A 25,550-nucleotide genomic window follows, 5' to 3' on the forward strand; every position below is an offset into this window, starting at 1 on the left:
GAAAGCCTGAATTACATGGAATTCTGAATTAGCAGAATATAAATTGATAGGATCCGCACTTACTCTCAGACTGAATTTTTATTTTGGTTTGGTTTAAATCTTGCTGGGTCTTTTCCTTTGTTCCAGGGCCGAAATAACATGTTTCATACGTTGTTGATGTTCCTCTACATTATAAAAACCAAAGAGTCAGGAATGCTTGGGTAGGTATTTATGCTTTAAAAATACAAGTACTTATTTCATACAGTTTTTCTTATGTTCGGATTCTGCAGAAGGCAGCATCATACACTGAAAAGATTTGTGGACTAAACAATTCAAGACATGGCTTCTACTACTGGCTCAGCACTTACACTAACCAGTTCTGCCATCTTGAGCAAGTCCATTAATTCCTTGGAACCTCCATTTCCCTATGAATAAAAAGGAAATTCAACCACATTATTGGCTTTTACAGCGGTGTCCCCCAGAGGGACAATTTGGATATATCCAGCTCTAGCCACTTTAAAATTTAAAAAAACAAACCAACTGGAGTCCTGTTTGTTCAGGCTATCCCATTTCAGACACAGAGCCTTCTGCAAAATATTTACACTTCCAAAGAGACTGACTCAGCATCCGTTCCATAATACTGTTAATTGGAGTGGAAAAATGGTCAGTTGAAATTATTTACTTTGTGTCTTCTAAATATTTAGTAATGAAGCTCACATACAGTTACAGTAAACTCAAAATTGCTGTCTTGTCATTTTGGTGATTTGAAATTTCACTGCTTTAAAACAATATGTGAAGTAAATGGACCCCAGCTAATGCTGGATAAATCTGGTAATGCATGGGCTAGAAGTCTGAGAATCTGGGTTCTGGGTGCATCTCTGCCTGCACTAAGTAACCTGAGCCTAAAAAAATGAAAAGGGACGAGCTGAATAGAAAGCATCAGTCTCTTCAGCTCTGATCTGCATGTTTCTGTTCAGTTCTATTTACACGTCCTATTTAATACAGGTTCTAGAACGGCACTGTCCTACACAGCAGCCACAAGCCACATGTGTGTGGCATTGAGTGTTTGAAACATGACTAGTTTAGGTTGAGATGGGCTGTCAATGTAAAAGATCCCCTGGGGGAGGAAGTGGCAACCCACTCCAGTATTCTTGCCTGGGAAATTTCATGGACAGAGGAACCTGGAGGGCAACAGTCCACGGGGTTGCAAAGAGTCAGACATGCTGAGCATGTACACATGCACTACAGTGTGAAATACGCAGACTAGAATTTAAAGACCTAGTATCAAATAATGAAGTAAAATATCTCGTTAATAATTTTGTATATTGATTACATGTTGAAATAATATGTTGGATATACTGAGTTAAATGAAATATATTATTAAAATTATTTTCAGTTGTTTCTTTTTACTGTTTAGTTTTTAAGGTTATATATTATATTCTGTTGGACAGCACTGCACTGGAGAAAGACAAACTCCTGTCTTTAATTAAACATATTAGATGCAAAGATTTTGGGGGACATAAACTGAAATTTATAAACAGCTTTCTAAGAAATTTATCAGCTTCCTGTAGCATGTATTTTTTTAATGTAAGAAAGATTAAATAAGAAACTCGTTTTTGTCAGGCATCTCTGCTACCGTGGTTCTTTTTTATTTTTTAACTACAAAAATAACGCATGCTCAATATAGAAACGTTTAAACAATACAGTAGTGTATAAACTAGAAAGTGAGAACTCCCCTCTGATCAGCTTGCTCTCAGTGCCACTCCTTCAAGGTATCCACTGGGTTATCAGTTTGAGGTGTATGTTTTTCCAGTTACTTTATGGAGAAAGTTGATTTTGTTTTTATTTTTCATTTTGTTTAAAAATATATTGTACCCAAACATATTACCTTGTGAGCTGCCTTTTAATCTTATGGTATAGCTTGGATATTTTTCTGTGTTAATAAATAGACTTTTTTCCTAAATTTTCTAGCAGCATTTGGTTATAGATATACATGTATTAGAAAGATGGAATGTGCTGTGGTTTTGTAATTCTTCATTTAAAAGTGTTTCTGGAAGTCTTATTTTTTGAAGTGGGGAATTAATTTAGCAGTATTTTAAATAGTGAATTTTTTATTTTAATTGAAAATTTATGTTTTCCTCTGAAAATCCAAATTGATAGTTGATACAAGCTTGTGTTGAGTGCCATATGTAGTTTGTCAAATACATACAAATGTAAAATCTTTCAAAGTACTTAGTGGGGCAGTGATTTACTCAGAGGCCCAAAAGAATTGATACAGTTTTTAAAGTGCTTATCTTCTCTGACTGAGCCCCTTATATGTGGAAACATAAGTGAAACTTTTTAGACTAAAACTAATCTGTGTTTTATTTATTTGGGATTTTTTTAATCCAGGGGAAAAAAACTTTGAAATTACTAGCTTTTAAAATATGATTGATTTTTTTAATACATTGTAGGACAACCAAATGTTAAAAACTGCCCTCCTGCATCACAAAGGAAATAAGCAAGCGGCTCAAATATAGTCCACTTAGAATCATGCCCATAATACGGCAGATTCATACAAATACATTATCAATTCAGTGCCACGTATTTGTGCAGTTACTGGAATGAGATGAATGTTTTACTCCCAAGAAGGAAAAAAATCTAGACAGAATTGACTGCACAGTAAAGTGTCCTGTTTAGCAAAAGACACCATAAATGAAGTTTGAAACTAAGTGACAAACTGAGACAAGGCATTATAATTGTAATGCTTAGAGCAAAGCTAAGTTAATATCCATCATATATAAAGAGCACGTAAATTAGAAAAGAAAAATACAGAAAATGGTCAAAGACATGAACGAAAGACTTTTTCATAGAAGAGTGTTGTGCAGATGGTTGATAAACATGAAAAGAGGCTTAGTCTCATTTACAAGCAAGCCAAAATTAAAATTTGTTTTTTCCCTATCATACTGAAATTTCTCATTTGCCATGTTGTTGAGGATATGGAGAACTGAGAAAACACAGTTGATGAAACTCTGAAGGGCATTTTTGGTACATTAAAAAAAATTTTTTATCAAAATTAATACATACTCATAATTTTTAAAGTTACAGTGTGCTAAAATTTCATGACAGAAATAAGGCATTCCCAGTATTCCCCAAGCCCACCTCCCAAAAGCAACTGCTTAAAACTCTTCTAGCTCCAGATAGTAGAGATGTGTAGTGCTCCTTTGACTGTCATCCTGTTAGATGGGTCATTGTTCTCTTGCGGCCCTCTTCTCCTTCCCTCTTACTTTGAATACAGCTGTATTACTCTCTGGAGTAGATTTTTCTTTATATTATGTGCAGTAAGGCTTAATTTAAGCTATATTAGTAATACCCATATTTACTGAAGTATCCCAAATAATTAGAAAACTCCTAATTGAAATCAAATATGTAAAGTTCTCTAAGAGGCCTAGCACCTCTAAATCTCCATTTTAAAAAATTTAATTGACACTTTTACTTACTTGCTAAAATTGTCCTGTTAACTCTATCTGTTGTAATAGTTCTTGAGTTCCACTGAAAAATTAATTTTCAACACTCCATAAACTGTTCTAAATTTGGGTTTTAAGCACAGGTAATAAAGTAATTACTGTTACTAGAATTTACCTGATAAACCATGTATAACATAACTGATTGCAGAAAAGCACTAAATGTCAATTAAATTTGTATTCCTTGTAAAGACTTCTATTATTTGGGGGAAAAAAAGACCTTAAATGCTTGGCAATCAATTTCACTAATTTTTTTTTCTTCCTTTTTTAGGAGAGTTAATCTTGGCCTATCTGGTGTGAATATTTTGTGGATTTTTGGAGAGTAGTGGATAATTTAATTCCAAATATTTGGACTTTATTTGACTGAATCAAAAGTTGAATCTAAGCATCTGAGTCACTGCTCCTTCTGATATAAGATACTATGTGTATGTTACAGACTCTTTAGATATACACAGAAAATAGCTAGTATGAAACATATTCTACACCAAGAAAATTACCTTCAATTTTTTATCATTTCAGAAAAAAAACACAACCCTTCAGATTTTTGTTGAGCAAAACACTGCAGTTACCCCTTAATTAATTCGAGTCCTTCTTCATTGTAACCACCAAATAAGAATCATTCACCTGATTGTTCCCCACAAAATTGTTTTTTCAGTTGAGTTATTTAGTATAAATAATTAAAAAGAAACAAGCAAATTGCTCATTTTTTTAAAATGTCTATATTTCCCCAGTATTTGGCAAATCAGCCCAAGGCCCAGATTTAAAGAAATGAGATAAACTTCTAAATAATGCTAATTCTTGTGTATTTTTAAAATACTACTGAAAGAGGTTTGATGGTATTAATGTTTAAAAAGCCAGCTCTCTATGAAGTTCACAGTTTTTGAACATGGTTTGAAAAATGCTGCATGGTCTCTGTGATGCCCTCGCCCTTTCCACTCCAGTCTTGCCTTACCTCTCTCCTTCCCTGCCCCAGCCAGGCTGGCCCTCTCAGTGGCCTCCATGCACTCCCACTGCCTGAGACATTCCTGCCCCACTCTTGGTCTTTCTGGCCCTCCTCAGTACCCTTATAAGTTCTGCCTAAATGTTACTTTCCCAAGGGATTATCCCTCCCCGTCCCCTTTCCATTCCCACCACCACCACCATTCCCCCAGGCCCTCTGACTGTTCTCTCTCCCGGTACCTTTCAACTTAGCTTCTTATCACCAAGAAGTGGTTTGAAATCACACTTGCACGTGCATCTCTTTATGTCTCTTTACACCTGAGCTGTTCAATTCCAGCAGCCACCTAAGGCTTTTAAGTACTTGAAACACACCTTGTCTGAATTGTAATGTGCTGTGAATGTAAAATTACATCAAAGACTTGATGTGAATAAAAGACCATAAACTAAATAGAAAAATAAAAAGTCAACTTGGGTTAAATTTAGCTGATAGAATTAAACTATTTAGGTCTTAGTCAAGAGGCTGAAGACATCAGGAAAACAATTGCCTTGGTTTTAATAACTCGGTTTCACTGTTCCCTAATATTGAGTTCCGTTCTTTAAGATCATATGCTATCTTATCTGTTTAAATTTCTTAGATGTGTTCAAAATATCTGGAGAGTAGGAAATTACCAAGTTTGTAAGTTTTCCTTGACTCTCCATCTATTTTTTTAAATGTATAAGTAGTATATCTAAGGCTACCTAGCATCTGTGTATGTTTTCTGGGTTGACATATTATTAGAGACTGCTTTACCTGGAAAACCAGTATCTTCTCCAAAACTCCATGTTGGTGTTATATATGCTGCTGCTTTTATATAATTTGTAAATCTTTTTCCTGCTTTTAAAAAGTCAGATGTCAAAAAAAAGGAGGTCTCTATCTTATAACTGCTTTTGATATGTGCTAAATTTGTTTGTTAGGATAAAATATCAATTGAACATGTTAAATATAAGAACATGTTACAGTCTAAGCCTACCATTTCAAAAGTTTGTGTATCTACTTCACAATTATAAAAAATAAAAGATAATGTGTCATTTCTTATATTAAAGTTTATGTGTCAAAAATGCAATATATATACTAAGTATTTCACATAAAGTCTAATGGTACATGTTAAAAAAGGAAAGACTTTGTTTGCCTACTAAGGGTGGTATGGGTTACTATGGGTAGCTTTCATATATTAATTTGTCTTCACAAATATCTCAGCCAACATATACTTATTATAGCTTTTATTAAAAATACTTTAATGAATTAGTTTGAATTCATACTTCAAGAACATACTGCATTGCAAATTAAATTTTTTGGTACTTCTGAGTAAATAATCTTTTCTCTAATGTTATTTATAGTATATTTCTTAAAATTTTTCTTCACTTGACTCATCCTTATGGGGTCAAATACACTTAATCTTCTAGATTATGTTCACTGTATCATTCTTTTTTCTTTATGAATATCAGCCTTTTCTTCAGCCAGATTTTTTTTAGAAGCATGTTTAGGTGTTTATAATTTAGTTCCTACTGTGACATAATACTGTGTTGCTTGGCTTTCTCAAACAGATACACACTTAAAGCTGATATTTCAGTGGTGAAGACAAGCAGCATATATATAGTTGGCACTTCTAAACTCAGCTTTGTAATATATATATATATATATATATATATATATATATATATATATAAATCCTTTGAATGAGGGCATTCCTTAAAGGTCAGGCTTTGGTCCTCTGTCTCACTGTTTATGCTTTTTCTTCAAGGTCTCATTCATTCTATGACTTACCCTGCACTTGATTCCCAAGTTTATCACCAACTGTAACTCTCTCCTGAGCTCTAGTGTTAAATTTCCTGTGACCTGTCAGACATTTCCACTTGGATATCCTGCACATTCTTCATGTGTGGCACTGAATTCATATGTACTGAAACAGCTCCCTCTTCTCATATCCCTTTCTCTGTTCATTGTCCTACTAGTCGCCCACACTCAACACTCTGCTTCCATCTTGATCCCTTGAGCTCCCTGGGTCCCCAGTCCAATCAGGCAGCAGCCTCATCCATTCTTAACAATGTCTCTTGCAGCTGTCCCTTTCCATCTCTGCTGCCACTATGCTCATTTATATCCTTATCAACTCACATAGGACTACTACAACAGCCTAATTAATCTCACAGCTTCCTAATTGTTGCCATGCTTCCAGATTTTCCAATTCATCCTGCATGTCCTCCTCAAATTCATTTTCCTAAAACACCTGTTTGATCAGTTTTGTTCTGGTAAATTCCTTGGCCTGACATTTAAAGCCCTCCACAGTGTGGCCCGAGGCTAGCCTTATCCACCTGGATCCTTGGCTTTAGTCAATGTAGGCTGCTCCTTGCTGGGCTCTCTGCACATGTACCTCCTGCTCTTCCTGATCTCTGGGATGTCCCCTCCCCTCTGCCCTTCCCTTGAGACTTTGCTCTCATTAAACCTACTATTTGGGGGAGTTGATCCTGACCGCTGCAGCCGGCATTAATTTCTCCTCCAAAGTGATTAGGTCTTTCCCCCTTTTTTGGCACTCAGCAGCCATATGAGTGAATTGAGAAGTGACTTTTAGTCTTGGTGGGTTCTCGTAGCTTGTCTCATCCAGTGTTCCACTGGTCTGAGCCCTGCTGCTGTTCAGGCCGAATTTGACGATGGCTAAAGCAATACTTCAGCCACTTCATGGAAAGAGTTGACTCACTGGAAAAGACCCTGATGCTGGGAAGGATGGGGGCAGGAGGAGAAAGGGACGACAGAGGATGAGATGGCTGGATGGCATCACCAACTCGATGGAAATAAGTTCGAGTAAAGTCCGGGAGCTGGTGATGGACAGGGAAGCCTGGCGTGCTGCAATTCATGGGGTCACAAAGAGTCGGACACAACTGAGCAACTGAACTGAACTGAAAGCTACCTTTTGGGAAAGGCTTGAGTTCTTTTCAAAGGATATCTTTTGAGCAGCAAGGAGCACTGGCTTTCCTTTTGCAGCCAGACTGTAGCCTGCTAGGCGCTTCTGTGCATGGAATTCTCCAGGCAAGAATACTGGAGTGGGTTGCCATTTTCTTTCCCAAGGGATCTTCCTGACCCAGGGATCAAACCAAGGGTCTCCTGAATTGCAGGTGGACTCTTGCCATTTCATCCACCAGGGAAGCCTGTAACACTAAGAAGGAGGAAACATTTCTCGCCTGAAGAGCTGTAGCGGGGACACTGCCTAAAAAGTGTAGGCGTTAGGAAAACACACAGCCAATTCCTTGTTCTCTTGGGGAATCTTCCTTAATGAACTGGTTTGAGGCCATTGCACTTAACAGCAGCACATTGGCCCAGATGCTACAGGGTCCACTGTGAGGACCTGGGAGAGGTCAGCTGGCCCAACCATCTGTCCAGGTGGCTTCAGTCACAGCACTCCCCAGGTTATAGATAGGGCCAAGCAGCAGAGGGCTGGGATCTCCCGCAAAAAGCCTTTTGGGAAGGATCTGGGAGGGGGTGGGGGGAACAGGTGGTTGGCCACTTGGAGTGAGAGCAGTTTGCACAATCAGCACCTGTGCTTCTTAGGCCCCAGTGACATTACCGTGTCTCACTGCGTATGCCAGTGGCTTTGTGCTGAGACTGCAGGATTGTTAGGCATTAGCTCTGAGCCACGTCTCTAATTTGATCCCTGAATGGTCATCAGTAATTCCATTTCCACACCGAATGAACCGCACTGGCTTGGGGAATAGGTTATGGATTCTATGGAGGGTGGCACCTCAGTCAGCCTTAGGAAGAAGAGTCCAGTACGGCAGGATAGGTATAGAGAACAACCTCATGTGTGCCCAGAATCCTGTTTACCCAGGACAGCAGTGATCCCAGAGATATTCCACAGCAAAGTCAACATGCAAACAATCTCAGGCACTACTAAGGATGAAATGTAAAGTTATAACTAAATCCTTTCATGCCCCCAAAGCAAATTGAATATTCCACAGTCCATCTGGCTAGAAGAGCCACTGGCTTGAACCAGTTGTGACTTGGAAGGACTGAACTCTGTCACTGTTGGGGCAGGGCAGTTAACCTTTTACACTGATTTCTGGGCATAAGAAAGATATTCATACCTCAGTGATCACTGAGAAGCTGAATGAAAACAATCAGTGTGCTTTAGGGTAAGGGAAAAAATGGACTTAAAAAGTCTTTCAGGGGACTTCCCTGGTGGTCCAGTGGCTGAGACTCTGCTCCCAATGCAGGGAGCACGAGTTCAATGCCTGGTCAGGGCACTAGATCCCACATGCTGCAATTAAGATCGAAGATCCTGCATTCCTCAACTAAGACCTGACATGGCCAAATAAGTATTTTTTAAAAAATAAAAAAGTCTTTCAGAATAACATTAATATAAAACTAGGAAATGGCTGTTTTGGCATTGTAAAGCAACCCTATCATTCTTGGACTGTGCTGAGATGTATATAGATCTTCATGCCTTGACACACTCACACCCAGCCCTACTCTCCTAGCCCAGCCGGATCTGCCTCCTGCTCCCTATTTTCTTCCCCGACCCCAGACCTGGCCATTCCCCAATCAGAGACAGTAATGCCCTTGTATCTTGAAGGCTGCGCTTTCTGGTCTACCAAGAAAAACACTGTCTCCCTCCTTTACCATTTCTAAACTAGAAGGAAAAAATAACAACCCTGAATCAGACTCTGCTTTCATGAACTGCATCCCACAGGAAGAAAGTCAGAAGGTGGTGATCTGCTCTGTTGGGGGCAAAATTTGTTTTTTCAGAAGTCGAAGCCAGGCATGATTCTTCCTCAAATACATGGTGTGTAGACTGGAACCAGGAGCTCTGTGATAGTTTTGGCCAGGAATACAGGCATTAACTGGCTGAGCTGCAACTCCAAAGAAAGGCCCCCTTTGTTCCTAATGGGGAGGGTATCATCCACTGGACACCCTGAGGGGCAGAGGAGTAGTCCCGTTAACTTGTCAAAGTGAGACTTGGCAGAAGGGAGTCTGTACTAAAGCCATCAGTCCCCAAACCTGGTGGTTTGAAAAGGTGTTTTACAGCTTCCATCTCAAGTTAGTTAACCAACATTAAAAATAAATTCAGTATAATGCTCTGCTTCCAGTTAAATGCTCTGCATGAATTCTTTAAAGTTTTTTTATGCCATCTTGAGAATTCCTGGAGTTCACTGCCTTAAAGTGGTGGTTAGACTCCACTTAGACCAAGTGCCTTGGATAGAACCTGGAGGCAAAGTCCACATCCTAACATACAGTGTCTCTTCAATAAAACACTAGGTGTTTTTCTGTGTAGCCAGAGAAATGATTTTTCATTTAAACTACTGTATCTAAGTTGCTACTTTTTCCCACCTCATTGTTGTTCAGTCACTCAGTCATGTCTGACTCTTTGCGACCCCAGGGACTCCAGCACACCTGGCTTCCCAGTCTATCACCATCTCCCGAAGTTTGCTCAAACTCATGTCCACTGAGTCAGTGATGCCATCCAACCATCTCATTCCCTTCTCCTCCTGCCTTCAGTCTTTCCCAGCATCAGGGTCTTTTCCAATGAGCATCAGGTGGCCAAAGTACTGGAGCTTTGGCTTCATCATCAGTCCTTCCAATGAATATTCAGGGTTGATTTCCTTTAGGATTGACTGGTTTGATCTCTGTGCTGTCCAAGGGACTCTCAAGAGTTTTCTCCAGCACCACAGTTCGAAAGCATCAATTCTTTGGTGCTCATACTGCCAAAGAGCTCATTTCCAGCTCTCATATCCATACATGACTACTGGAAAAATCATAACTTTGACTATACAGACATTTGTAGGCAAAGTAATGTCTCTGCTTTTTAATACACTGTCTAGGTCTATCACTGCTTTTCTTCCAAGGAGCAAACATCTTTTAATCTCATGACTGCAGTCACCATCCACAGTGATTTTGGAGTCCAAGAAAATAGTCTGTCAGTTTCCATTGTTTCCCCATCTATTTGCGATGAAGTGATGGGACCAGATGACATGATCTTAGTTTTCTGAATGTTGAGTTTTAATCCAGTTTTTTTCACTCTCCTCTTTTTCCCACCTCACAACTTTTATTTTCCCACACATCCTACCTCTCCACTCAACCAACCCCAGGCTGACTTGCCCTCTTGACCCTGACCTGGCACCTGTAATAGTGGGGCTATGCTAAAACAAGTACCCAAGGAAAACTGCAAGTCTCTTGATTGGACAGAACTCCTATGAATGATAAGCTTCTGTTAGACTGTGACTTCCTTATTGTTCTTGAGGGCAGGTGCATGTCAGGTGTTCAGTAAATATTTGTTGAATTAATAATTGGGTTAAGTAGACAGAATTCACTTGAAAAGCAATCATTTATTTTTTTTGACTGGAATTTTTTGAGTGTGCTTTCTGTGCTAAAGACCATCATTGGGAAAGCGGGCAGAAGGCCCACATGTGGCCTCTACATGTGACCTGGGCTTCCTCATAACATAGTGGCTGAATTCCAAGGGCAAGTATCCTGAGAAAAAAGGGAGCAGGTAGAGGCAGAGCATATTACTTTTTACAACCTGGGCTTGAAAGTTCTGTGTTTCTTCTACTGCATTCTGTTGATCAACAACTGAACAGTTTCAAAGGGAGAGGACATACGGAGAGCTCTCTGGCTGGAGAGTGGAACTGTGGCAGAGAAGAGAGGAAGCAAGAAGCTGGCAACTGGCAGTGGATCTAAACTTATAGAAGGAAAGGCAGAGGGCCTGCTCTACATTTCCATGCATTCCTTTGTGCTGGGCTCTATGAAAATTGATTCAGTAGTAAACAGTAGGCATGGCGGTGGGAGAAATACCATCTAGACATGTATCTGCTGGTAGTTTCTCACTAGAAAGCAAAATTGGTGGCATCGTGCAGGCCCTTACAGCTGGAGCTGTATTAGGAGCAGCTGTAAGGGCTGGGAACACTCCGATCCATTATCAGAGTGGATACCATTATCCCGTTCCCAGACACACTGCATAGTTTCCTCCAAGCTTGTGTGTAATTGGACTAGAGCATGTGTTCTCTGAGCCACTTCTCTAGAATCTGCTTTCTCTAATGAGGAAACCAAGATAGCTTCAGTCTACTACACAGTCAGACTCTGTGCTTCCTGGCCAGGACAATGCATACCCTAGTTATATATACTTCTAACAAATGTACAAATGGATAAACATTTACCAAGTGCCTGCTAAGAACTGAGAATAAAAACGCAGTGATGTATCCCCTCAAGGAGCTCACAGATGAGAAACAGAGATGAGATTTGCAGACTTTGAGGTCAATGCCCACAAAGAGGCCACATACTACGGCTCATGAGGTTGTGGTGAACCTGCAAATTACTACAAATCTTTCAGAACACAACATGGGACTAACTGTGTGTTTTAGCCACTTCTGCTGCATAACAAATTGTCCCCAAACAATAATCATTGGTATCTCTCTGTGGATCAGGAATTCAGATAGGGTACAATGGGGATGGCTTCTCTCTTCTCCACAGTGTGTGGGGCTGGATGATTGAATCATCTGAAGGCTGTTCACTCCCACGTTCAGTGGTTGATTCTGGGTATTAACTGGGGACATCATTGGGAGTGCGGGCACAAGGCCCACATGTGGTCTCTACATGTGGCTTGGGCTTCCTAATAACATAGTGGCTGAATTCCAAGAGCAAGTGTCTTAAGAAAGAGGGGGAGATAGAGACAAAGCCTATTGCCTTTTATAACCTGGGCTTGAAAGTTCCATGTTTCTTCCACTGTATTCTGTTGATGAGATGGTTGGATGGCATCACCGATGTGATGAACATGAGTTTGAGTAGGCTCCAGGAGTTGGTGATGGACAGGGAAGCCTGGCATGCTGCAGTCCATGGGGTCGCAAAGAGTCTGACACGACTGAACAACTGAATCCCAAGGATAGAGGAGGCTGGCGGGCTATAGTCCATGGGGTTGCGAAGAGTTGGACATGACTGAGCAACTAATACTTTCACTTCACAATGTGCAAAGCCCCCCAGAATGTTAATTTTATATTAAAATATTTTATATAAGATGTTAATGCTCTTTTAGCACTCTTTGGCTGGGAAAATATTCAACAGAAAAAAAAGTTATGTCTAAGGATGTTCACTGTGTGCATTTGTTTATCCATCCATCCAACAAATGCTGATTGAAGCAGTTAGCTAGGTGCTAGGAATAGAAGCCTTAAGATTTCCTTTTCACTTTGAAATAGCTTTCTAGTCTATTAATAGCTCAACTATAACAAAACTCATCAAATGTCAGTGATAGATGGTCTTATAAATTATAGTACGTCGACTCCGTAAGACACTTGGAGGTGGTGGTTTAGTCACTAAATCGTGTCCAACTTTTGCGACCGCATGGACTGTAGCCCACCAGGCTTCTCTGTTCATGGGTGACACAAAGAGGATCCTGTAGGTCAAAGGATGAAAAAGCTCTGCTGAGCAAGGAGCTGAGGAAAGGCTTCATGGGAAAGGTGGCAATCGAATTCCAGGAGGAGGAGGAAGCAGAAGGAATCAAGACATGAAGACAGGAGAGGAAGAGCTGTCTTTGGAAAACTGCAAAAAATCCAAATAAAGATGTACTTAAAAGAGCATGGGAAGATGGGACCAGAATGAATGGACCTTAGTTACTAGGCTAAGGATTGCAGACTTTATTTGTAGAGACTCTGAAGCTTTCTGAGCAGAGGAAGTCAAAGTGGTGCTGAAGGAAGATGACTGAGCACAGTCTTGAAGATGGAGAGAAGCTGGAGCAGCTACAGGCATGGAGATCTGTGAGGAGGCTGCTGCAGTAATCCCGGGGCCTGGATGCCAGGGGTGGCAGAAAAGACTAGAGAGCATTTGTAGAAGAAAAATGGTCACAACTTGGTAACCTGGTGCACACAATGCAACATTTCAGTTTAGCTTATTATGATATGAAGTTAGTAGCACTAACAGAAACAGAGGAAGAGGAACTGGTTTGGAGCAGAAGAGAAATTTTAAACATGTTGAGTTTGAGATGCTATTGGGGCATCGAGATGGAGATGACAACCGATAATTGGAAATACAAGTCTGAATCTCAAGAGACTTCCACTTTTGGCAGAACAATTTGACTATATCCTTTTCCCTCAAATGTTCTTACCCCAGCTATCTGTAACAGCTCCTCCCTGTCTTCACTAAGCCCTCTCCTCAAAAATCACCTCCTCAGACCCTTTCATGTTACCTTTGAAATGACATCCCTGGCACTTACCATCCCTATAGCCCACCTGCTCAGTTCGTCTTCATTGCATATACCTGATATTTTACTTATTATCTGCTCCCTCCACTCGAATCCCCTTAGAGATGGAATGCCAGTCTCATCTTCCTGTTTGAGGAACTATACACTAAAGGGCATCTATGTATCAATTAGGCTTCCCAGGTGGCACAGTGGTAACAGTAAAGAATCTGCCTGCCAATGAAGGAGATGCAAGTTGGATCCCTGGGTCAGGAAGATCCCCTGGAGTAGGAAATGGCAACCCACTCCGTCTTGTCTGGGAAATTCCATGGAAAGAGGAGTCTGGCGGGCTACAGTCCATGGAGTTGAAAAGATTTAGACATGACTGAGCAACAGAGCACACACCACATTTATCAATTCGCTCCTAAATAAACTTCTACTGTGAAATGATAACAACTAATAGCATGTGTTTTTTCTTCAGATCCTAGTCTAAAAGTTTCAAACTTATCTGTGATGTTACAGAAGACCACATACCAAAGGGGTGGTAGCACACACATCCCACTGAACAGCACTTAATCACACGGACAGGACTTCCTTGGTGGCCCAGTGGTTGGGAATCTGTGCTTCCAAAACAAGGGGCACAGGTTTAATCTCTCGCTGGGAAACTAAGATCCCATATGCTGCATGGCATGGCCAAAATCACACAAACATAACTAACTGCAAAAGAAACTGGAGAAAGTTTTTGTTTTTTTTGTTGTTGTTTTTCTGGCCATGACCAGCTAATAATCTGAGCACTTCAGAAGAAGCAGATAATGAGTATCAGGCAACAGTAGTAGTCTTTCCCTGCAGGAGATGTCTGAATCAATCTCCAGAGCCCTGACTGCACCTAACTGCAAAAACAGTAACTGTGGATACAGAACTCCTGGTCCCCTTGAACAATTTAACTCTCATCAAGTGCTTCCTAATTGCCTCACCCTCTCCGCCTTCCCCAGGGAACTGAAAATGAGGAAATGTCCAACATTTCTGTATTCCAGATGCCACAATTCTATAAAACAAAAAACACTTCAGACTTTTCCATGGTTCACCTTGACCAACATTCTAAGTATTTGTAGCCAGCATCAGCATCACAACTGCAGGATCCATTGTAAAATAAAAAATGTGGGGCCCTTGTACAAAACTTATCAAGACTTTTAAGACAGCCACAACAGAGCATTAAACCCAACACAGGGCCATTCAAAGTGTGGGGTTCTGTATGACTACCCAGGTCACAGGCCTGTGAAGTCATTTAGTCTTAAAAAAAAGAAAGGAGTTATTATATATCATGAAACCCACAGGCAAGTAATGTTGGCTTTTCAGCCTGCTTCAACTTTTAGGGGAGTTTTTTTTTTCTTTGTCATGGCTCTGAAAACATAGAAATGGCCTTGGGAATCAAACAGTTGGACTGTTTGATTTTACAGAAGCCCAGAGAGGATCTTGGGGCTTCCCTTATAGCTCAGTTGGTAAAGAATCTGCCTGCAATACAGAAGACCTGGGTTCAATCCCTGGGTTGGGAAGATCCCCTGGAGAAGGGAAAGGCTACCCACTCCAGTGTTCTGGCCTGGAGAATTCCATAGACTGTCCATAGAGTTGCAAAGAGTCTGACTTTTCACTACTTTCAGAGAGGATCTGTGAGTGCCTGGGGTGTGGCGGGGTGCTGGTACCAGAGCCACTCTAGCAGTCTGACCCCTACACTGTGCCCCCTGGGCGCCCTGACTGCACTGCAGGAGGGGTCATTTTTCCCATCAGGCAGGCTCTGTGGTGTCAGGTCACAGGCACCCTGGACAGTCTTGGGACTTCCCACTGCTTTCTTGGGCTAGACTCTTCTTCCAGGCTCTGGTCAAAGCAGAGAAAAAACAACCAGAAAGTCACCTTGTTCTTGATTCCCTTTAGGGGAGGTACTGCTGGTCATGGAAAGGCTGAGTGGCTGGCCTGAGAAGGAAGAGCTTGGCCACTGCGTTCCCACGCTCCCTCCCCAGTTAACTCCTGGCGGTGGTTCTGTGCCCCTGTAAGTGGGCAGAGAGGTTACAGGAGGGCTGCCTGACACAGCAGAGGGTTCACCCTGACAGACACTGGCCGGGGTGAGGTATGGGCACGCAGACAGTCATCCTGGTGGAGGCTGGAGCAGGAGACAGCAAGCTGGGGAGGGCAGTGTGGGGGCTGCGCAGAGCAGAAGCAGGGGCAAGGACAGATGAATGCGCCACGGAGAGCAGGCGCGCGAGTTGTCAGATGGGCACACTTTTCTCCAGGGGAAGGAAGGCTGTGCGAGACGCGAGAGAGAGGAGAGCAGAGTGATTAGCAAAGCAGGGATTGAGTCACGCATCCAGTCCCCAGGGCAGCGCGTGCAGGCTGCGGGCTCTCCCGGGTGCAGACGTGGTGGCAAGGCAGCCCAGCAGGCTCCGGCAGAGGTGCCAGGCTTCCTGCGGGGCCTCGCGAGGTGGGGCCTGGGGCCTGATGGCCACCTGGCTCCTGGCTGGGATCCAGAGTCCACGGGCATCTCTGCCTCTGGGCCTCCTTGCTGGCCTCAGACACCCTCCCAGTGAGCAGGCCTGAGATCCCTCCCCCGTGCCCCCTTCCCCCCCACACTCTGAGGACTTGGGGTTTCTGAAGAGCTCCAGGGAGGCAGAAGTTCCCCCAGGCTCCCTCCCAGCGCCACTCTGACCCGAAGGACAGAACCTGCACCCCGTGGGTGAAGGAGAGAGCGTCTAGGTCTAACGCACCCCGAGGTGCTGGCAGTCATGGTCACACCACCGCAGGCAGTCCCTGCCTCCCCATGACTCCTAGGCCTGTGTCCACTAGGTTTCTGGCGCCCTGGGGAGCTGTGGTAAAGAAACCCTACAATTGCTCTTCCCCGGAGGCTGGAGAGCTGTGAGTGGCTCCCCATGCCACCAGGTCCCTCATCGTGTGGGTTCCCTGGTCCCTACAGCCCCAGAAGATGAACGTCCTGCGGCCCTGTTCCTAGAATTCCCTTTTCAGAGCCGATGGCCCCTCCCCCCTGGGCTCTGCTTCTCGGGGGTTCATCAAAGATGGGGAGAGCAGAGGGCCGAGACCGGGGGTGACAGGGAGCCCACGGGGAGGGGCTGTTCAGAAACGCAGGGCCGAGCGCACGTCTGAAGCCACAGGATGCCCACCTCTGCCCAGGGGCCCTGGGGCGCTTCTGTCCCCGAACTCTGCCCTCCAGGGAGAGGGAGGAAGGTCTACAGGGGCCTCTTCCCACTCTTGGGCCCTGGAGTTATCCTAGCATCAGCTCCACCCTGATCCAGGAGGTCACCCAGCTGCCACGCGCCAGATGTTAGCCTGCCCACAGCCGTGCCAATGTCTCCTCGAGGACCAGGGAGTTCTTCACACCCTGGCCTGGTCACTGATGCTCGCCCCTCTGCTGCCAGAAGCTTCTCTACCCTTGCTGAGGAGGGGTGGGGGTGGGGCGGGCGCCAGGAGGAGGAGGCCACATGTCTCCGGCCCCAGCAGGTGAGGGCCGGCCAGGCCTGCTGGCCTCTGTCCCGGGCTCAACCCCGCACGCGGCCCTGCGTGTCCCCTCCCTCCTCCTGCGTCCCTCGCGGAGGCATAGACCGTTCTGAGGCTGGGGCTTCTGAAGCTGCTTTCACCTTCCGCTCACGTTCCCCGCCTCCATTTTCTCTGTCTGCAAAATGAGATCAATACATCTCGGCTCTGAGGTAAGAGGCCCTCCCAAGGCATAGCTTGGGAAGGAACAACAGGCCCGCCGCTCCAGGCGGTGACGCGCTTTCTTTCCAAAGACAGAGCGAGCGGCCTCGTGCTGCTGCCTCCTGCGTCACCGCGTGGGCGGCCAACTCCCCAACCTCGCCTGGAGGCCGGGACAGGGGTGAATGGCTGTGTGGCGGGGGTGGCGGGGGGCGGTGCTGTCTCCCTGGTATATTTGGGGTGTGTGTGTGTGGTGGTGGTGGTGGGGGTCCTTGCTATATTTGCGGTGTGTGTGCGCGCCCCCGGTGTATTTGGGGTGTGTGTCCCTGGTATATTTGGGGGGAGTGTGTGTGCCCCTGGCATATTTGGCGTGTGTGTGTCCCTGGTATATTTGGGTGGGGGTGTGCATGTGCGTGCCCTAGTATATGTGGTGTGTGTGTGCTGTGTATTTTGAGTGGTATATGTGGTATATGTGTGTGGTGTGGTATATAGCTTGGATTAGAGGCTGGTACAGGGGTGAATGGTTGTAGTATATCTAGGACCCTAGTATATCTGGGCTCTGTAGGGGGGTATGTATTTCATGTGGTGTATGTGGAGAGGTGTGTGTGGTGTGGTATATAGCTTTTCTGTGATGTGGCATGTGTGTCTAATGTGGGACTGTGTACACAGCTGGTACTAAACTGTTTATGAAATAAAAAGAGGGCAGGAGAGACTCTTACCAGGCCGTGGGGGTCCTCTTCCCTGAGGCTATCCCCTCAGCCCCTCGGTCTGCACCCCCACACCCTCTTCATTAGATGAATGTTGGAGAGGAGGCCACTCCTGACAGACCTAGAGCAGATGTGGGTGCAGCTGGGGCAGGGCAGCAGGTGGCTGTCCTTAGCCGGCATGTCCTGGGTTGAGAGCTGGGTTCAGTGTGCCCACTGCTGGTGGGCTGCCTGGAGCTCTTCTGCAGGGAGTAGGACCTGAAGCTGCACCCCACCATTAGACCCCAGGCAGCAGGATTTGGGGGAGCATGCAGCACAGCCTCAGTGCCTCTCTCCAGGATTATATGCCAGGCAACCCTCGGGGGGAGCAGGAGGAATTCGAGGTTTTCACGGTAAAATGTCTTGTCAGGCTCTTAGCCTCCCTCTCCCCAATCTGTTGTTGTTCAGTCACTTAGTTGTGTCCGACTCTGACGCTATGGACTACAGCACGTCAGGTTTCCCTGTCCTTCACCATGTCCCCAAGCTTGCTCAAACTCTTGTCCATTGAATCAGTGATTGATGTCATCCAACCATCTCATCCTCTGTTGTCCCTTCTCCTCCTGCCTTCAGTCCTTCCCAGCATCAGGGTCTTTTCCAATGAGTCAGCTCTTTGCATCAGGTGGTCAAAGTATTGGAACTTCAGTTTCAGCTGGAGATTAACTCATGTTATAGCAAAAGCATTTAGGTTTTGCATTCAGAGCTCCAACTCCCCTGTTTACCAGCTAAGTGGCCTTGGGCAGTTTTCTTAACCGAGTCAGATTTTAACTGAAGCCTGTGAAGCCCAAAGTCATACAGAACTATTATGAGAGCTTTCTGGAAAATAGAGACTGACAACACTCCCTGCAGGGAGGAGCTGTGAAAGTCATTCACGGCTCACCAAGCCCTATGGACAACGAACTCCAGGGCACCTAGCCAACAGCGTCTCCATCCTCTGTCTTGTCCAAGTCCTCTCCCAATCCTGATCTCATGAAAAGGAAACCAGAAAGGCGCTATTACTTGGCTTCTATCTGACGTCTTGAAATTTAAGGACTTTAATCAGTAGAACGTTAAGGAGTTAAATAGTTACAATAACAAGAAAGCTGCCAGCTGGCCCTTCAGTGACCTTGCCAGAGTGTAAGGGAAATGGATGGCACCATCTGGGTTTGACTTCCCTCCTGGGGAAAAGTGAGTGACTGCAACACTTTAGGATTAAAGTTTACCCAAAGATAAGCTGTGGTCCCAAACAGCTTATATCTAAAGTATCATCTGCTTCCTGCATCCCATTGCCCCCACCCCACCCGAGCCCTCCTCTATGCCCCGTTCCAGGTCCACAATTCCAACATGGCGTCTTTGGGAAGGACTGACAGTACCACAAGAGGGCTCCCAGGGAAGAAATGTGGAAAAGTCTTAAAAAGCAGGGAGTCGATAACACTGGTTGAAAAGACAAGAAAATGGGTGAATTCTTCCCTCAAGTCCAAGTTCAGGATTTCCCAGGCCTCTTCTGGAGGCCATCCTGCTGTCATTGGGGGAACTTACAGCTAAATCTGTGAAGGAAAGATAGAGTAGTCTTCCCAGCGGTGACCATAGAGGCAGGATCGGGAAGGAGTGTTAGTGGTTCATGCTGACTTTCCCTTTTTTTGAGGAACCACTGACAGGAAGCCTGAATTTCGAGACTGGAAGGCCGCCCAAAAACTCCCATGCCCCCACCCCTGGCCCCGGCAATGGCTGAGGAACCTGATGCCCCACCTTATCCCTGGGAATAAGAGGCTAAGGGAGCAGGAAGAAGGCAGGATTGAAACTCAGGCTGAGGCTTAGGCTCTGCTCTTGGAAGTGCTACTGTGAGGAAGGGGCTGAGCTCTTCTCTCCCCCAAAGGGATGTATATGATGCGGCAGTTTGGGGGGCATCTCCCCACTGAAGGACATACTGCAGCCTTGCACTGCTTGGCCAGCTCGCCCTCTGACCTCGTTGACTCCTTTCTTCAGCCCTGGAAGCGTTGCCCCCTTTGACTGGTAGGACACCACAAACCGGCCCTGGAGGTCATCAGCGTCTCGGCCACTCATGCCCTTTCTGAAGGAACTGACTGTCAGTCATCCTCCCAGGGAGCAGCTTGAGCTACAGAGGTTGGGGTGGCCTGACTGTGGTGGGAAGAAGTGGTGGTGAGGAAGAGCTCGCTTCCTGAAGCTCGAGAAGCAAACCCCGGCGAGAGAGCCTCATGAGGTCAGCCGGGGCTTGAGGTGGGAATGGGGCTGGGGGGACGGCAGCTGGGTGGATGGTGCGGCTCCCGAGGCGGGGACCAGCGCTCCTCCCAGGCTGTAACGTATGGCATCGACCACCCGGGAAGAATCTAATCAGATGCCTGCTGACACTGGCACTTTACAGGTCACTCTTTTTTTTTTTCTTCTTTGGCTAGGGTCTCACAACCTTTAGAGGGCAGTTTTTCTCATTTCAGAGAGGAGGAAAGCAAGGTCCAGAAGGTCACATTCTAAATAGAACCGTGAGACTCAAAGTCACCTTTGCTTTAAAGCTCATGTAACTAACCCCCCGGGGCCTGGCCAGCTGGGTCCAGGTGCACCCAGGGCATCAGAGCCCACTCAGCTGCTGGCTTGTCCCTCCACAGGCGGAAATCACATGACCCAAGGCTCAGCGCCACCCATGCCAGTAAAAAGACACTGAGTCTTCTTTTTTAATCCTTTAAGAGAAAGTATAGAGAATACTCTTATGCTTACTCCTCAGATTTGTCTTATACCTACTACTCAGCCCTGAGTTGGTGTTGAAAAAAGATTTTTTAAGAAAAAACATAATAGATAAACTGTAGTATATCCAGATAGAGGAGTATTATTCAGCACTTAAATGGGCCATCAAACTATGAAAAGACATGGAGGAAACCTAGTGAAAGAAACCAATCTGAAAAGGCTACATATTGCATTACCCCAACTATGACATTCTGGAAAAAGCAAAACCATGTAGACAGTGAAAATATCAGTGGTTGCCAGGGGATGAGGGGAGGGGAGGTGAATTGGTAATGCATAAAAGATTTTTAGGGCAGTGACATTATTCAGTATGATACTGTGATGGTAGATACATGTGACATGTATCACTCTCTCTTTTTTTTTTAATATGAAATGCTTCACAAATTTGCATGTCATCCTTGAGCAGGGGCCATGCTAATATTCTCAGCATCATTCCAATTTTAGTACATGTGCTGCTGAAGCAAGCACTGTAATATGTATCTTTAATTTTAAAAAGTATTAATAAAATACATAGAATGTACAAGAGTGAACCCTAAGGAAAACTGAATTATGCCTGCTTATGATGTGTCATCCTTTGCAACAGACGTACCCCTTTGGTGGGTGATGTTAATAGTGGAAGAAGCTGTGGCTGTGTAGTGGCAGGGAGTACATGGAAAATCTCTGTACCTTTCTCTGTTTTGCTGTAAACCTTAAACTGCTCCAAAAAAAAAAAGATAATCTTGTAAAAAACAAAAGTACAGAAACATTAAGAACAATAACACCTAAGTCTCTACACAGAGCCTCTACAGTGCCCCCATGGAAGTAGTTCTGTAGTTCTGTAGGTCAGTCATAACAACATACCGCAAACCTGCTGACTTCAACAGAAATTGTCACATAGCTCTGGAGGCTACCAGTTCTGGATCAAGATTTGACAGGGTTCATACCTCTCTCCTAGCTGTGGTGGTTGGCTGGTAATCTTTGGTGTTCCTTAGCTTGCAGATGTATCACCTGTTTCTGCCTTCACATTCACATGCTGTTCTCTGTGTGTCTGTGTGTGTGTGCAAATTTCCCCTTTTTCTAAACACGCCAGTCATGTTGGATTAGGTAGGACCCATCCTAATGATTTCATTTTAATTTATCTCTGTAAAGACCCTATCACTGAATAAGGTCACTTTCTGAGGTACTACAAGTTAGGACTGCAACATATCTTTTTTTTCGGGGACACAGTGCAACCCATAATGCCTGCTGAGGACACAGCCTTGCTCCAACATGTGGCAGCTGGTTGAGTGCTATGTTGCTATGGAGCCATTCAGACAGTGTTTATAACCAGCCCCGGCCAAGCAGATTTTATTCCATCTTGGAGTCTCACAGGTAATTTCACAAGCAGACTGCCACTCATTCCTGCTCTCCCATCAGAGCAGCCTGTCAACTGGCAGCGTGGTTACACATATTTTCCAGGTGTCCCTGGACAGGTCTACACGTGGCAGGTCAGCCTGCATTCAACAAGCACAGACAAGTCTCCACCAGAGGGTCTCAGGGAACCTAGGCACTCTCAGAGCTTTTCTCTTTCCCATCTGTCTCTGTTGCAAAGAAGCCATGCCAGACGTTCCACTAGTGAGAATTTTCTCAAGATCTGTTGCCCAAAACACACTTACTGTCTGACACAGTCATTTTTATATCTTTTAGAGTCCCTTTTCGCACTGCTGACTCCAAGAAAACTAATTAATTATTTTAGACACCACTATTAAGTTGACACAGTGATTAATCGGATCATCCTTTTTATGAAATTACCTCTGAAATGCTAACTTCTCATCTTCTGAAACTCACTGTGTAAATTACTCTGAAGATTACATTGTACTGGCTTTCGGCTCTGTAAATCTTAATAGCAGTTTTTTGTTTTTTGCTGAAAGCAATAAAAGCTGTCCCGAATTTATCAGGTCAATCAGGAAAGAGGAGGGCAGCAGGAAATTGAAGGTGATTCACGCCGCAAGTGGGAGTTTGACTGATGGATTGTTAGAACCTTCTGTTGCTGGTTACCGTCAGGGGACTTGGCATCAGTGAGTCAGTGAGCAGTACATAGGCAGCCTCATGAACCAGAGGGACATGTGGAACCCACAGGTGCAGGTGTCAGGGCTCCAGCTGGAGAGAAGAACTAGTGTTCTAAGAGTGGCCCTCCCCCAACTCTCTTCACCCCCTCCACCGCCTTTCTTGCATTTTCTCTCAGTGCACCCTCTGAGTCTCTTGGTGTCCCATTTGGGCTCAAAGCCCACAGAGAACTGCCTCATGGCTTTCCACGCTAAGCAGTGTCCCAAACTCCTAGGCCTGGGGAGGGAGCAGGGAGCACAGCTTAGCTACTGCCCTCCACTTTACTCCACCCAGTGGGCAGGCTCCTGGACTCCAGGCTCCATCAATGCTGCCCCACAGAAGGAATTTTAAAGCCTGCAGGGGCTCTCAAGCCTGGTAGAAATAGCAGTGTCAATCTTCATTTTTTTTTTTTCTAGCTAGTTTTCCTTCTTTTTAGTAGTAAATCCTGAGCATCCCATGTGTGCCTTACCAGGAGAGTGTTAGAAGTCACTTTGCCACTCCCTTCTCAGGCTGCATGCAAAACACCTTTTACTTGTTTTGAGAACAGCTGAAAGACAAAACACACTGAACCCGTATCAGGCTTCCCACTTCTTTGCTAGTGGCAAAGAATCCGCCTGCCAATGCAGGAGACACAAGAGATGCAGGTTCGATCCCTGAGTTGAGAAGAATCCCCTGGAGAAGGGAATGGCAACCTACTCCCATATTCTTGCCTGGATAATCCTATGGACAGAGGAGCTTGGCGGGCTACAGTCCATGGGGTCTCAAAGAGTTGGAAACGACTGAGCACATTGAAGCTGTGGCCTCATTTACCCATGCATCAGCCCATCCATCCATCCATCCATCTGTGTATATTGAGCAACCTACTGCATGTAAGGCTCTGTTCTAGGCTCTTGGGGAAAACAGATCAAGAACATGGCAGAGATGATTCCTACCCTCATGACACCTTTAATAGAGAAGTTGGACAACAAATAAGATAAATACTAAGTGAGATGGTGTTCCATGCTTTCAGAAGAGGACAGGGACTACTAGTGTGGGTGGCAGTCTACAATTTTAAATAGAAGAGTCAGGGAAGGCTGTTTGCCTCACTAACCTCATTCTAGCCCTGGTTCTGCCTCATGGAGGTGACATTTGAATAAAGAACCGAAGGAGGTGAGAGGCTGAGCCATGCGGAAACTGGAAGGAAGAGCCTTCCAGGCAGAGGGAACCTTCCAGTGTCAAGGAGCATGCTTGACTGGTCGAGGTACAGCGGGGAGGTGCCGTGGCTGGAAGAGGGTGGCAGGAGTTAGAAGTCAGAGAAGTTTGGAATTAACGGGCCATGAAAAGAGCTGAGTAAAGTTGACACTCGGGTGTTCAAAGAAGAAAGCATCTCTGTGTCTTGTTCTGGTGCTCCCCTGGGGTTCTGGCCTGCCCTGAAGGTGTCTACCCCCAGGCAGACCACAGCCCAGGGCCCAGGCTAAGAGAAGGGTGTGGGCTGGAGAGCATGCAGAGAGGGGGAAGCGTTTCCTGGGCTCTGAAGCCCCACTGCCAGGGTTCTCCACGTGCCTGAGGAAACCGAGGTTAGAGGACCTCTCCCTGCGGCTCCCCCTGTAGTGTCACTATGGCAGGTTTTGTCTCTGAGCAGGTTCCTTCTGCTTCACTGGGGCAGGAATTTTACCACCTACAAGCTCCTTCTGTCGGGGATTTTTCTCCCATGCCTATGCACACAGGTGAGAGATAAGAAAGAAAGGCTTTCAGCAGCTGGGCCCACTCCTCCGGTGGAAGGCGAAGCCTTGAAACCAGACGCGGTTAATGATGCCCTCATGTTGCTCGTAAGGGCGGAACGCAGTGTGAAGGAGGGCTCCTGTCAGCAACTGGAGCGAGGCACGGTGAAAGGCAGTCCCTGTCCTCTAGAGGCCTGAGGGGTGAGGGGGCACTCCTCTATGACCCCCCCCCCCCCACACCCGAAGTCCTGTGTGGAAGTTAGCCTGTTATTTCATTACCCTCACCCCTTCAACAAAAGAACGACTTTTCCAGTCATGACGCCACATTGAGGTGTCAAAGCCTTCCCAAGGAGGGACAGGAAGAGCCCAGGAAAGCTTCTGAGTGGAGCATGGCAGGGAACGCAGTGTCCCCCCTAGCTCTCCCGCGCAGTTTGTTCCTTTCAGACAAACCCTGTCTTTGGGCCTGCGGCACTGAATCGCATCTGTGACTGCCCCTCCGCTAAGCTGCCCCACGAAAGGATCCTTCCGGAAAGGGAAAGCGAAGTGTGAGTCCAGGGAGGCTGCGAGAGCTCTGGCAGCTGTTTTCTGCTCCCCTGGGTGTGAGGATGCGTGACAGCGCCATAGCTGTGTGTGTCCCCTGCCCTCTGGCTTATCTGCCTGTTCCCCAACCCCCCAACCCCCCCCAGGGCCCAACTCCTGCCTCTTCTCCTCCCCTCCTCCAGGCCCACGCCACGTTCCAGAACAATCTCCCCCACCCCAACCGGGTGCGTGGTGGAGCCGGCCTTCCTCCCCGTGGCTTTTCTAGTGAGCCTTTCCTTCCCCCAGAAGTCACGCTCACAAACCCGAGAGCGCCATTATCGACGGCCCTCAGGGTTGCCATGGAAACAGAGCATTCCTCTCTCCTCTTCTCCTCTCTGTTTACCTTGGTAAGGGACTGCGGCAAAAACCAGCCTGCGGCGGAAGGGGAGGGAGGGCGGAGGGACGGGGAGAGGGAGGAGAGAAAGCCAG

At 45.4% G+C, this 25,550-nt stretch overlaps 1 protein-coding gene and 1 non-coding gene across 5 annotated transcripts in view; one reads left to right on the forward strand and one right to left on the reverse strand.

Annotated features, from left to right (window-relative positions):
• TMEM209 (transmembrane protein 209) overlaps positions 1-5,503 on the forward strand; it is a 30,702-nt gene extending 25,199 nt beyond the window's left edge. For all 4 annotated transcript variants that reach the window (XM_020905617.2, XM_020905615.2, XM_070465853.1 and 1 more), the window contains 2 exons: positions 127-200; positions 3,754-5,503. In XM_020905617.2, coding sequence (XP_020761276.1) covers positions 127-200; positions 3,754-3,808 — 129 coding nt within the window. In that variant the 3' untranslated portion in view covers positions 3,809-5,503. The remainder of the gene's footprint in view (positions 1-126; positions 201-3,753) is intronic.
• Positions 5,504-21,139: 15,636 nt separating this feature from the next.
• Positions 21,140-21,246, reverse strand: LOC139036603 (U6 spliceosomal RNA). Its single transcript, XR_011489422.1, has one exon. It is a non-coding gene; the product is annotated as a U6 spliceosomal RNA (small nuclear RNA).
• Positions 21,247-25,550: the final 4,304 nt, after the last annotated feature.

The sequence above is a fragment of the Odocoileus virginianus genome, chromosome 1 (genome assembly GCF_023699985.2).
Source record: "Odocoileus virginianus isolate 20LAN1187 ecotype Illinois chromosome 1, Ovbor_1.2, whole genome shotgun sequence".
In the NCBI taxonomy this organism is placed as follows: Eukaryota; Metazoa; Chordata; class Mammalia; order Artiodactyla; family Cervidae; genus Odocoileus; species Odocoileus virginianus.